At 37.2% G+C, this 14,353-nt stretch overlaps 1 protein-coding gene across 1 annotated transcript in view; it reads right to left on the bottom strand.

The window, feature by feature from the left end:
• HSF5 (heat shock transcription factor 5) overlaps positions 1–14,353 on the bottom strand; it is a gene marked incomplete at both ends in the record, with an annotated part of 30,960 nt that overhangs the window by 8,746 nt on the left and 7,861 nt on the right. The window contains 2 exons of the mRNA XM_084299922.1: positions 4,100–4,637; positions 9,028–9,125. Coding sequence (XP_084156048.1) covers positions 4,100–4,637; positions 9,028–9,125 — 636 coding nt within the window. The remainder of the gene's footprint in view (positions 1–4,099; positions 4,638–9,027; positions 9,126–14,353) is intronic.

A 14,353-nucleotide genomic window follows, 5' to 3' on the forward strand; every position in this document is an offset into this window, starting at 1 on the left:
TATGTGTGAGTTTGTAGAGGGCAAAATGTCATTGCATTTGGTAGTAAGGTATCAATAATTCCAGAAATCTCTATCTCCCCCTTGAGTCTGTATTGCTCAGTATTAAATATATAAAAGGCAGTGTGTATGCATATTAATAGAAATGCATATACATTCTATGTCAAAGCTTTATTATAATTTTCAAAAAGGCCCATGCAACTACAGAAGCTGAAAACTAGTGGGAGAGATAGTTTCTCCCAGCAAGCCTCCTGGACTTGCTAGTCACTCAGTCACTTTACTGTAACATTTGTTCTTTAAAATCTGTTGTCTATATGCATTACATTAGTAGGATTAGCTAATATGAAAACCATTTGGATAGATATACTTTTTTGTCCAACATCAGAACCACAGCTCCTTCCCAAGTGTAAAAGCAAAGAGAAGGAAGGAGGTCAATAGTTCATTACCTTCACTAGCTAGAATCCTGATTTCTCAAGACTAACTCTTACAAATAGGGAAAGAGAACAGGTCAGAGTAGATACAGGTTGCACATTTTGGAACATCAGCAATGGTGTGATGAGACTTTTCGTCACATGATGATTTAAACCTTTCCATTCCTGGTGACTTTTACATAATAACTTTAATTCTAGAAATATGAGTATGCAGCCTTAACCTAGTGAAAGGTTATCTTTCTTAAGCAAGCATCCTAATTTGCATGCTCCCTAGAAACAATTCTACAAATTTATTATTAAAAAAAAAAAAAAGGAAATCAATAGATACAGTACAATCTGAAAAGCAAGCTCTTATCAGCGGGTTTAGAAATCAAACTACATTAATAAGAAATAAAAAAAAAACATACTAAAATTTATTGAGATAACCATTATCAAGAAATTATTACTACTTGCTAAAAGGAGTCCAGAACCTCTGACAGAATAGCAGTTTTGCTGCGAAGGACCTGGGGATGCTGTAGTACCCAGTAAGGCTTACAGCATGTTGGGCTGCATGAGGATAAACATGATCAGTAAATTGGGAATTTAATTTCCCTGACTGGTAAATCTCTACTTGCAATGCTGTGTCCACCAGCAACCTCACTGTTGTAGGTATGGAACTGAAGAGCAGGGAGGGATACTGTGCACTGTTCCTTCCAGATTCCTTTTTACTACTGTGCTTATAAGATCTCACCCACCAACTCTTTTAGTAATCTTATATAAAATAGGCAATAATAAGATTTTAATTCTAATAGCATCAACCTAACACACACAAATCTGGTTCCAAAGCTCTATTTATTTATTTATTTATTTATTTATTTATTTAAGTGAACATGCTTCTGATTATGGATTTACCACATCTGTGGAAAGACTCTTCACTCAAGCCTAGTACTTGTGCAGCTTTGTCCTGAATGCTGTTTGGCAGAGAATCAAACAAACTACCAAAGCGGACAGATGTGAAAGTTTTGCCTTTTCATTTTATTGAAAAAATGCCAAACCATTCACAAAAAACCTGCTATGTCTCACTGGTTACATGACTCCTGTACCCAGCTGGAACCATGATGAGAAGCTAAATTACTAAAATTAGCAGCTCAATCTCACATGAATGGGGTTTGCTGGATTAACCAACAAAGTAAGCAAGAGCTTCAACCTTCAGACAGGTATACAGCTAAGGAGAGTGAACAAAATAGGAGGAAAATTCCCCTTGAACTGGTATTACAGAAGTTTTGCATTTCCACTTTAAGAAGAAAATAATAAATATATATATTTATTATGAGTAAGAGTGGATTAAAATATGCCCATTTATGGCCCAAATCAAAACAAGGACAGGAATTCACTGAGGCTAAGATGACAATGCTGAATGTGAACTGTGAACATGCTTAGACTTTTTTTATGCAAAGAACTGCTCTTTAATTTGTTATCTTTTAAGCTCGAAGCAGAATAAAGCAGGTTTCTACCAAATTGTTAGTTCTTTGAAGAGGACCATTTGAGGCTTGCTAGCTGTCACAAAACCAATTAAGTGATAAGAAACATCGTGGAAGAAATAGAGAACAAAATAGTGAACACCTTCGTGTCACTATAGAAGTCCATAGTTTTCCTAGGAAGCACCACGTGAAGCTTGTAACAGCCAAGCTCAAAACAAACAGAAGGAAGTTTTTTGTGCAATAGATTGTGAGCAAAGAATCTCTTTGGTCAAAGGATACCACATGCTACAGTTTACATGGTTTCAAGGGCTGACTTCAGTCAATGGAAGAGAAATCTAAGATTTAGTATGCTGTATCAACCCTAATCCTCGAGTTGAAAATATTTGGAAAGTATAAGGAGGAATGCCCTGTTCTATTTGCATGCCTTCTTCTTTCTCTTCCCTAGGCATCAAATTACAGCTATTGCCTTGTGACTTGACACTGTGCAAGTCGGACCTTTGATCTGACCCAGCAGAGCTGTTTTGATGTTCTTATATTAACACTGGAGGAATTTGTTCCTCCTCTGCTGCTACACAGAGGAATAAAACAGTCTTCTCTACATGGGCAGTATTTTACCATAAGCTTGCCTTGAATTAAATGGCACTGAGCTACTGAAAGCCTTGGAAGGCTTCCAGATTCAGGAATAAAGAAGACAACAAATTATGTAGGAGCCTGATGGAAGTACAAGCATAGAAACCTTCCCTGGAGACTTCTGCACCTGCCATGATCCCGGGCCCTGGAAATACTGCTGGACAAGAGGCAACCTTGCCCCTTTTGAGGATGGGGAAACTAGTAAGAGAAAGAATACTTTTGAGAAAAAGACAGAATCTGTCAAACCAGAGGCCTAATAGTCCACAAATTCCTCTTCAACACAAAATATCCCCCAGTTATTTAGCCAGTTAAATTCCAGGGAACCAGACCAGGACCAGCATCGTGATTCTCACCCATTACACACATAACGGGGCCTCAAAACCAAAGCACTTTCCCCCCTCCACACAACTCTGTGGCTCACAATTAATGTTCTAAAGAAGAAAGTCTGGATCACAAATTTCCAAGGTGTTCAGCAAAGGAAAAATATACTTCTAAAAATGCAGTTCCAAAGTTTCCAAAACTGAAAACATTTAAACTGTGGTCAGCAGTTAAGATAATGAGTGGACACTCACTAAGGAGCATGGCCAACTCTGTGTACACTAGCACAAAGAAGGGCTCTTCTCTCTCTCTGCAGGGCTGAGCAGAACAGCCTTGTAACTGGCTCAGTCTCTGCAGAAACCTGATCAAAACATACACTTCTTTCTCTAAATATATACCCAAGAGGAAGATAACTAATTTTTATAATATTGAGAACAATAATGGCAAGTTTCTACCAGCTGAGGATTTCAGAGGTAGAAACTTAGGGAAGGCATCAAGACACTGATAACACAACAGTACAGTAGTCTTGTCATGTACACAAAATGAAATACGGAGTGCCTACATGTGAGCTAGGTCTCATGCCACAGAAACAGATGCAGTAAATTTCTTGCTTTTAGTTTGTTTTCAAAACAACAATGACAAAATAGGCATGCATTTGCTGCCTTAACACAGCAAACATCTAGAATGCCTGTCAGTGATAATTTTACAGTTTAGTGTAAAATTATCACAGGGAAGACTGGGTGCAGGTGAACCACAGTACAATTAAAATCTAAATGCTAAATACCATTCACATGCAAATAAATTATGCTTTCCACAGAAAACACATTTAGTAATTGTTTCTTGGAAACAGTCTAACCATTTATCTAAATTTTAAACAAAAATCTTTACTTTCAGTGGCAATTTTCAAAATACTCTTATTTAAAGAGTAAAGAAAGTATGTCATAGCCTAAAAAAGCTTCCACTTCATCACCATGTATACATATAAAATACCATGTGTATTTTTCCCATGCAAATGAGCAGCCTAACTTGGCCATCACGGACTAACATGCTTATTAACAAGGGATACTTTTCCATTATCTTTTTAGAAACAACAACAAAAAAAACCCACAATGTTGTTCTATCAAACAAATTCTTCGTTGTCCATTAAAATCCTAATTAAGGAACTCTTTAGTTCTAAGAGTGCAAGAATATTAAAAAGTTACCAGACCAGCATTAATATTGAATATAATTATCTCAAAAATATGCTGCTTTATCTCTCTTTACCCCTTACCTTCTGTGGACTGAACTGCTGTCCTTCTTGAACAAATATTACTGAGGATGGAGTTGGGAAGTGATCTTGTTGTTCTCCCAGTTTTGCACGTGCTTCCTGCATGGTCACAGGTTCTTGCAGTATTTGAGCTGCACCACTTTCTACTGATGAAGAGGTACGGAGAGTGTAAAGAAATTCAGTAGGCTGTGACAGAGGACAAGTCATTTCTTGATCTGCTCCCATCACAAACGACGTAATGTCTGAAGCTACAGGAGTAAGAGGTTCAAGTTGACTCTCCTCATTTGGAGAAGGTGGATCACTGTTCTCAGTATCAACTAGCAGTGGTTGACTTCTGTTGGATCGAGGGCTTGAACACGGGTTCTCCACAGCTTCCACTTTCACCATTTCAGCTTTAGGTGTTGAATGCATTTCATCAACAATCTGAAACACGGCTTCAAGATTTACCTCTGTCTTCTTGTTTTCATCAGATGTATTACATGGCCAGTTAGAGGGTAGAAATTCAACTGCATAAGGTGACTGCATTGGAGGACTCTGGGATAAACAAAATAGAGTGAACTTCTATATTAAAAAAAGGTACTATAACAGGATGCGCATTGGTTCTGTAAGGTCCTGTAAATGAACCTGAGCAATCGACATAGTGTTCATATAGACAAGCTTTCAAGTTATTTCAATGTTATTTTCAGTTAAATCAGGTTTAATTACAAAAGGTTACCACTTTGTTTATTTTTCAGTAACCACCTTACCCGTAGCAAGCTTACTTTCTTCTGTTCACTGTGTGTCCTGGAGAGAAAGGAATGTTACATAACAGTAGCTGGGTACTCTTTCAGATGCTCTGTCTGCATACCCTTTTCATTGCAAATAAACAACATACACCCAAGCATTCAAACCAGAGACTTCTACTCTGAGTAGATCTGTTAGGTTACATTAGAACCATCCCCTTTACACGTGACATATGTGATAGAAAGGACAGAGCACATGTATCCACCTTCAGTTCTTCTAAAACTCAAGCACTGCTGTTATGTATAAAAAACAATGTAAACTAAATTTTTAGGAAAAAGGTGCACATGCTGTAAACGTGCATATGGACAACACAAATTGAGGAACTCACAGTTACTTACCAATAACATCTTTTTCCTCTTCTAGTGATTGTCCATATACACATTCACACAGTGAATGATTTCCAAGGATGCTCCAGTCCCAAATGAAAGGGAGTTCAGATACCTATGAAAACAAATACCATAGAATCGCCCTGTCTGTCACAGCCTCCAATCAGGACACTCACACATAACAGAGTCCCACAAAAACTTGAAGTCTATGTAAATCTGTACAGAAGCCCTACGGATCTTCAGTTCAGAAACACCAATCCAATTGTTGATTTTATTTATTTATTTATTTATTTTAAGTAGAATTAATCAAAGGACCTTCAAAACATAAAGAAGGCAATGAAGAATCTTCCAAAAGCAGCAGGTCCTACTCAAAGGAAATGATAAATCCCATTTTAACAGCCAATACCTACACTGCTATTTCTTCTGGAGATCATTCAGATTTAAAGGACATTAGTAGGGTAATTTCTTCTGACAAAAAATGTAATATAATGATGCTGAACAGAAACTCAGGTATATTTAAAATACAGTCTCACTTTGGAAGAGATCTGGTAGGAAGGTTAGACCTTAGTGTTGATTTTCCTCAGACCTTCTAGCTGAGATAATGGCTATTAAAAAAGCTATTTCAATAGATTAATATAGAGAATAGGAAGCCACAGGACCAGGAAAACCGTATCAGATCAAATGCCATTGAAGCATCTGGTTTCTCAGCAGCATGAACACCATAAGTCCCTGAAGGAAGTACCACAAAGAGATGAGACAATATCTTGATCCCTTACTCAGGGTATATGAAGACAAGTCCTGTAGTGGACTCGCAGATGTGCCAGTCTGCAAACAACCATACCCTTCTGGGAAAAAAAAAGAAAAAAAGATAAAGCCTTAAATTTGAGATATTTAGGCTAAGAAAAATCTTCTCATTAAAGGCAAGTCACCTTAACATTTTTAAGATATGGGTTTGAATTTAGTCACCTTTGTTTAATTTTTTCCAGTTGTACTTTTAAAAAGTATTAACACAAGGTGTTTCTCTTTTGTTGCATGGTTTATTTATTCACTGTCTTAAGTAGCCAGGATTTTAAGAAAGATCTGTGTTAACAAATCAACTGCTTAGGGATGAGACCATCTAAAAACACATACCATCTTTTTGGGTGCACCATAGGATCTAGTATGCAATTCCAATAGAAGAAAATGCCCACACACAAAGACACAGTGCAAATCCTTCTAGTTTACCTAAACATGTTTTGACAGACAATACAGAGGGAGGCAGCAATGAAACAGAGGAAAGTGACAAAGATTGGGAAGTCAGCACTCAAAAGACTAAAAGGTTGCTGGTCATTTCAGTTCAAGAAGCAAAATGGGCTGATTCAGCAAAAGGGGTGAAAGGGAAGATAGGTATTTCACTTATTATAAGATTAATGTAGCGTACAGAGGAAGTAAAATGCAACTGCAACTCCTCAGTGACTGTCTTGAGTCCTTGCGCAATCACTCAGAAGTAGTTGGGATTCAATCTCCTTTCGAATTAACATGGTTGGTTAATATTCTTGTTACAAATAAAAGTGGAAGTTTCTTTTTTTCTTTGTTCTCACATATTTATTGCTTCAGTTGTAGAACAATATTTATTGCAAGTGTAGGACTTGCTTCTGTTTTACAGGAAAATACCGACAGCTTAATAAAAATGCTAATAGCAACAATCAAATATTAGGGTTGCTAGTTTAAAATAAATGTGTGTATATACACACATATATACAGAACACTAAAAACCAATATGTAGCCTCAGTTCACAGCCATGATAAAATAGTAGGGAAGTACTGCACTATTAGTTGTAAACTATCAGAACAACTGTTGCAGGAGATAGCTGGAGTTTCCTCTTACAAGACTCTCACTCCCATCCAAGCAATGAGATTCATCACATTGATCCACAACTTATTCCTACAGAGAAACCAAATGAAAAAGAATACAAAGCTGTACATGATTCCCAATTTTGTTAGCAGGAATGTACAGAGTATAACACAAATCCCTGAAGCTGTTGATTTCAGAAACTTGACGAGATGCATACCCTAAGCAGCCATATAGCCAGATATAACCCCTCACCTCTTCATGTGCTGACTCTCTGGAGCTTCTTCTGGAGTGCGAGCTGTGGGCAGACAGGCATTTACCTACTGGCCTTCTCTACCCACGTTCCAGTCAGGTCACCAAGCTCAGATGGGTACTCTACAGCCCATCTTCTAGTAACACTGAACCAAACCTGTCTTAATGTCTCCTGAATGCAAAGTGATGTTCTTCTGTAAGGATTAGCACAAGGCTTAGGCTTTCTTGGTCAACAGTTCCCATTTTTCCATCTGGACAACAAAGCACTGTCTTGATCCAAAGGAAACAAGACTGATAATCAACTTGCTGACTGCCAGTGTGTTCACTGTCTCCTGGACTGGTCCAATCATTTCTTGGCTAACTTTAGCAGCTTTGTATAAATTTTGCCAGTGGTAATAGGCCACAGCACGATCAAACAGCCTAAAATGCTCTGCAAGCCATCCTTCAGCAGCATTGCACTGAATTCCTGCAACTGGTGGAAGACACTACTAAGTAGCCTAAACCTCTTTTGACTCCACGCACTGTCTGTGGACTTTCTCCCTCAAACAACTAATTTTCACTGCACCCTTTGGACAGTATATTTTGTATCATCTTTCAGTCTAGCCCTAGTAACAGCCACGATGTCTCTCTTGAAATGATCTGCTATCCCAAACACTGATCTCAGTGTCCTGAGATGAGAATTTATTTGTTTTATTTGATCACTCAGACTTATTCTCAGGTCATGCCTTGGAAGAAAAAGAAAAAAGAAAAAAAAAGAGAGAAGAGAAGAGAAAAAAGAAAAGCTTCCACAATCTCATAATGAAAGTGAGAGAACAAAGATACACTGTGTGCAAAATAAATACAAGAGTACCAATCATGATTGGTTATTTATATGCTTAAAACAACACGTTATTCTGGCTGTAACCTGGCCATCCTGGATAAGCCTATATTAAAAGAAATCATGAATAAAAGACAAAGGTTGATATTTGCAAGACAGGAAACTGGATAATCAAGCTTGGGTAGGTCAACCTATTTTCAACACACATAAGCATAACTTGCTTTGCTTGTCCTCTGTGAGGAAAAAAAAGTACATGTATTATGCTGTAACACAAAAGGAAGCCCTTGCATTTTTACTTCAAGCCTTTTGATATTTGAAAAGACAGGCCCTCCAAAAAAGGTGTGTTTTCACCAGAGTTATATAAAGCATTTACAGTAGTTATTTTTAATAGGATATCTCTGTGGTGGGGTCAATTCCAAAAAGGCATCTTAGTTTTTCCTCATTCATCAAATGAGCCTAAGGACTGCAGAAAGTTTGGATGACAGAAAATAAAAAATACAAATAAAATAAATAAATAAATAACTTTTTTAAAAATGAGTTCTTTCCCAGTGTTACTGTAGTATATTAAAAATTGGATTTTGTCACGGCAAGGATATTCTTAAAAATATATATATACATAGACTTGTTAACTCAAACAAATTCTGGTGAAGCTGAGCACACATCTCATACAGAAGAAATCACTCCACTGATCAGGACATCCACATCCACCACACTGCTACCCTGAAACCTATCTAGAATTACAAAACTACCTCTTTAAATATGGAGTGGTTCTTTGAAATAGTAAACTAAAATTTTACTTTTACTTTCTCAAGTAGATAAGTTTTCAAATTTATGTAATCTGCTCCAGAATCCATAAACCTACAGTCCATCCATACAGTTTTCAGCTTTCACCTGATTTTCAGTATGCTGCACTCACCTGGAAAAAGCTGCAGTGGGTGTACGTCGAAGCTGTAGGACTAGCATAGCCAGTCAGAGGATCTATGTGGGTAGTTGGTGAGCAACACTGCAGTGCAGCTACAAGAAATCAAACAGCTATCAGACTTCCAGAATTTGTGTTTGGCATGCAGAGTTCTATTGCTTACTTTGGTTAAACGTTTCAATAATCACATAGCAAACTAACTAAATTCCAGAAATGTATTATTAACTCCTGAACAACTTTAAGACTGATTTCTTCATATGAAGATATATTTGTTGTAATATATTATAACATATACAAATATTATAACTTTTTATACATATGTATGTATATGAATATATGTTAACATATATGAATATGTCTGTCACAATCTTTTGCATACCCATATCACCTCTTTCATTTAGCTGCTTGACTTTTTCCATCACAATATAACATAGGGAATTCACACAAGAAAACTCTAGATATTCATACATACACATTGACATTAAAGAGCAATTTTACTCTAAAAAGCAACTTTATATATGAGGCAACGTTCTGCAGGTATAATTTTTGGTGACATGCAGAGATACTTAATTTTAAAGTAAAGGCATCATTTGCATCATGGATAAGCTCTAAGATTTCCCATCATTCTGAGAAAACTAAGTGCTTGATGTTATCATGTTTAGTCCAATGATCATAACAGGGACTAAAAAGCATAATTTGAGGTGGCAAACAGATCAAATTTATTTGCAACATTTGACATTTACATGGGATTTCACATGAGATAGTTGCTACGATAACCAAATGTGTTTTTTTTTTTAATCTATTCTTATTGCACTTTTAAATATGATATTGCAGATTTTTTCTTTGATTCAAAGAAACAAACATGGGAGCTAAACAACAAAGAAAGAGCTAGTGGACATCCTTCTAAGCAAGCATGAGATCTGTGTATGATTTGTAATTCCAGAAGCGAATTCTGAGCAACTTCATGATGAAATCTGGACCTCTTTCAGGAGAGAAAGAGATCAGGATCTGGATTACAGATCTGGATACTGTTAAAAACCTAAATGATACCTTGGTTTGGTAATATCTCACTCACTGGAAACTCCAAAGGATGTTTACAAACCCAAGAAAAACACCAAAAAAGCTTTTAAAAGACTTGTAAAAGTGAAGCAAGAGAGCAATGACAAATGAGAGGTTTCTTGTAGCCTGTTAAAGTGACCCTAACAAAAAGCAAACACAAATTATAAAAACATTATTTTCTAATGAAAGAAAAGGAAGGATGTGAAGGGCAGAAGTGCTTGTGAAGTACTAGGTAAGTGTAAATTATTAATTGCAGATTATTTTCTACAATATGCTACAAGATAAATGACAATACTCTTTTCACAACTAGTAGAACTTAGAGCAAAAGCAACTCATTAATCAAACATATTTTTATGTTTGTAAATCAAAGTGAGGAGAACAAAAATAACTGTCTAGAGGACAAGAGATTGATGACATTCTGAATGTTTTTGAATTAGAGGAAGTCATATAAACTCGATGGTTTGTACTGAAAAGATTTTTTTTTGGGGGGGGGGGCTCACAGGCTACAACAGTGACTTGATCTAACAGCAAGAACAATGGCATTTGTGCAGTATCATAGGAGATAAACAATGAGTCAATTCAGAAGCAATTCTACCATAAGACAGAGGTCAATTTGAGATAAGCAACATCATCACCCATGGTCAAAGAGGGAGATTCACCATTTATCCAAATAACTTTTAAAAAACATTCAAGAAAGCATTTACTGACAGGGAGTGTTATCAAAGGTAAAAATGTTGATTCATTTACTGCACCTCATGTCTTCAAATTGAATTAATTCATTCAACAAACGTATCTGCTTCACTCACATGCTTATATTAAAAGTAGTATAAAACTGGAGTGAATACATTTCCAAACCCTGTTGTCTAAGACTTAGTTAATCTAGCCATACCCAGAAGAAATTAGCAGCTAAAGCACATTTTGTTACTGGCTGCTATGAAACAGTTGACAGTGAGCATGTCTCTCATTCAAATACTAAGGAGACAGGCATGAACAGTATCTTAGGGAATAAAGGAATAATTACTGAATAAATTAAGAAAGAGATATAGTCCTTTTCAGCAAACAAGATGGATCAGACTCAGAATAGATTTAGTTTCTGTCACAAAAGAGGCAATTCTGTCCATACAGGCTCTGGATGGAAAATAAAAATTTCTCAAAGTCTAGAGTACACAGTATGTAGAATATGAGCGCCAATGTACAAGAATGGAATTGCCGTCAGTGGGACAGCAACAAAACACTGAGGACAAGCAGAGAGCAATTAACAGCATATCTCACAGAACAAGGAAAAGACTAAACACTCTGCATGATGAATGTTCCTGCACAGGAGTCAAATGATCATATTTCAAACATACTGAAAATATATTTGGATATCCAGACAGGTTGCAAAGAACTCAAGAAAAGAAATCAATACTTAAAGAAAATTATTTAGACACATATTAACAAAAACATTACAAGGAAATACAAATTATAAATCCTAACAGTTGAACAAGAAAAAATAGAAGGAAATATAATGGAGAATTAGTTGATACCGGATAACATATTATGGAGGCTGAGTCAACAAGAATGCTTTTCATTTATTTAAAAGGAAGTCATCACCCTTCACTGCTGTCTTGAAAGACCTGCAGTAGGTAATTGAACATGGATAATGGTGATCTTCTTGATATGATAGTTTGGTTTCAAGAAAGCTTTTAGCAAATTCATCATCAAAAACTCTTACAAAACCTAAGCAACAACAGCGTGAGAGGGAAGGCTGCACATTTAAAAACACAATCTGTTTTAAAGACAGGACACAGAATATAGGAATAAGCAGTCACTTTTCACAGGTGAATGAAGCGAGGGAGGACCTGCACTAGAACTCATGCAGTTCATCATTTCAATAAACTACTTTAAAAATAGGGTGAGGGAATAGCGAGGTGATGCTTGCTAATTGCACCAGGTTTTTCATGGCAGAAACAAGCAGCCAGCTATGGAGGCATGCAAAAAGCCCTATGAATCTCCCAAAGCTACCACCCACCAGATAAAGCTCTGTACTTTGGTAAAATAAAAATTAACAGCAGCTTGACACTCAGGAGCTGTCAGAAAGACCCCAAAAATCAAAAATGGCAGGTTGTTAAAAACTATTATAAGAGGGAATGGAGAAAGAAATAGAAACATTATTATTCCACTGCATAAACCCATGATTCACCCACACTTTGACCACTGTGTATAATTTTTGATTTTACAACTCTCTAAGAAAATAACAGAACTGGAAAGTTACAAGGAAGGCAACATGGGTGATTTACAGAGCACTCCTCAACAAACAGCCAAGCCAGGCAGAGAAATCTAGAAAATTCTAGAGAAATCTCTGATCTTGAGAAAATGCAACCAAGGAAAATCACTAAAAGTTATTAGAATCACAAATGGTGCAGTGAAGGGGATATCCGTAGAGACACATTTACACACACGCACACAAAGAAAACAAACTAATAGAGATTCAATTAATATTTAATTGGGTTAAAAGAGACAAGAAAAGGTGCCTTGCACAAAATGCAATTAAGTTATGAACTCCTTGTTACAGATATACAACGAGTCTACATTGGTTGGGAAAAAAAGACAAGTTCATGGAAGTCAAATCCATCGAGGGCTATTAAATTCGACAACTCATGTTATAGTTGATTAATGCCTAAGGAAGAGTAAAAGAGTAGAGCAAACACAGAATGATGCTTTTCCAAAATGCTCCAACACTGCAGCTTCAGGGAATTACTGTCAAAGGAAATGATGAGCTATATGGTCATTTGATCTGATTAAGGCTAACATTCTCATCTCCAAAGCAGAGATCTATATTCTCTGCTCCAAAGCAGAGAGCTATTGAGGCATTCGCTAAATCCTGTTTTCTCACCATTGGCAAAATTAAATGAATTATATAAAAATAAGTGAAATGTAGCTGGAGGGATGACAACATTAACCTCACTAAAATCATTCTGAAGTCAGCTATCAGTAATACTAATGGCATTGACTCCAGGAATTTATGATACGAATATGATATTAGCAAAACTTAAAGAATCAACCTAGTTGTTAGCACTGTGGAAAAACAAGGAATGATCTAACATCTAGCTGTTGGAAAATAAAAAAAAAAAGCTTCTAAGTTTTATAGAATCATAGAATCACTAAGAATAGTGAATCATTATTATCTCCAAGATCAGCTGGTCTAACCATCACCCTACTACCAATGTCACCCACCAAACCATGTCCCTAAGCACCAGGTCCAACCTTTCTTTGAACACCCCCCAGGGACAGTGACTCCACCACTTCCCTGGGCAACACATTCCAATGCCTGACCACTCTTTCTGAGAAGAAATGTGTCCTAATTTCCAACCTAAACCTTCCCAGGCACAACTTGAGGCCATTCCCTCTAGTCCTATCACTATTTACCTCTGAGAAGAGGCTGACTGCCAGCTCCCCACACCTTCCTTTCAGGTAGCTGTAGAGAGCAATACCATCCTGAGGAGGCTCCACCCTGAGCCTCCTCCTCTCCAGACTAAACAACCCCAGCTCCCTCAGCCGCTCCTCACAGGACCTGTGTTCCAGGCCCTTCACCAGCTTCGTAGCCCTTCTCTGGACACGGTCCAGGGCCTCAATGTCCTTCTTGTAGTGAGGGGCCCAAAACTGAATACAGTACCAACAGTGAAAATTTGGTCTACAGTTTATACATCAGTGGAGTTCTGAGGCCTGAAATCAATCACTCCACAATACCACCTCCTCCATACCAACACTCCATAACAACAACTCCAATGAGGAGAGTCTGAGGACACCTGGCCTGCCCAGCTTGGAGGAAAGAAGGCTAAAAGGTGGCCTCACTGCTCTCCACAGCTTTCTAAGGAGGGGAAGTGGAGAAGGAGACACCAGTCTCTTCTCCCTGCTCACCAATGACGGGATGAGCAGGAACAGCATAAAGCTGTACCGGTGGAGGATCTGACTGGACATGAGGAAAAATTTCTTTACTGTGAGGGTGGTCAAACACTGGAACAGGCTTCCTAGCGATGTTACAAAGGATCCAATACAAGCATTTATCTCAAGTCTTTCAATCACAGGTCACACACACACACAAATGATTACATAATCTCCTCAGCAGATCATGTTCCAATTTTTTCCAAGAATAGAAAAACAGTTCACAGACAAATAATACAAGTGAAGAAATTACAAAAATGACCTATGGAAATCATGAGTCACTCCATTAAGCAAACTAGAAACCATTGTGATAAAATGGCAGTTCTTATATACATCTCCC

Source organism: Netta rufina, assembly GCF_964035555.1.
Source record: "Netta rufina genome assembly, chromosome: 21".
Classification (NCBI taxonomy): Eukaryota; Metazoa; Chordata; class Aves; order Anseriformes; family Anatidae; genus Netta; species Netta rufina.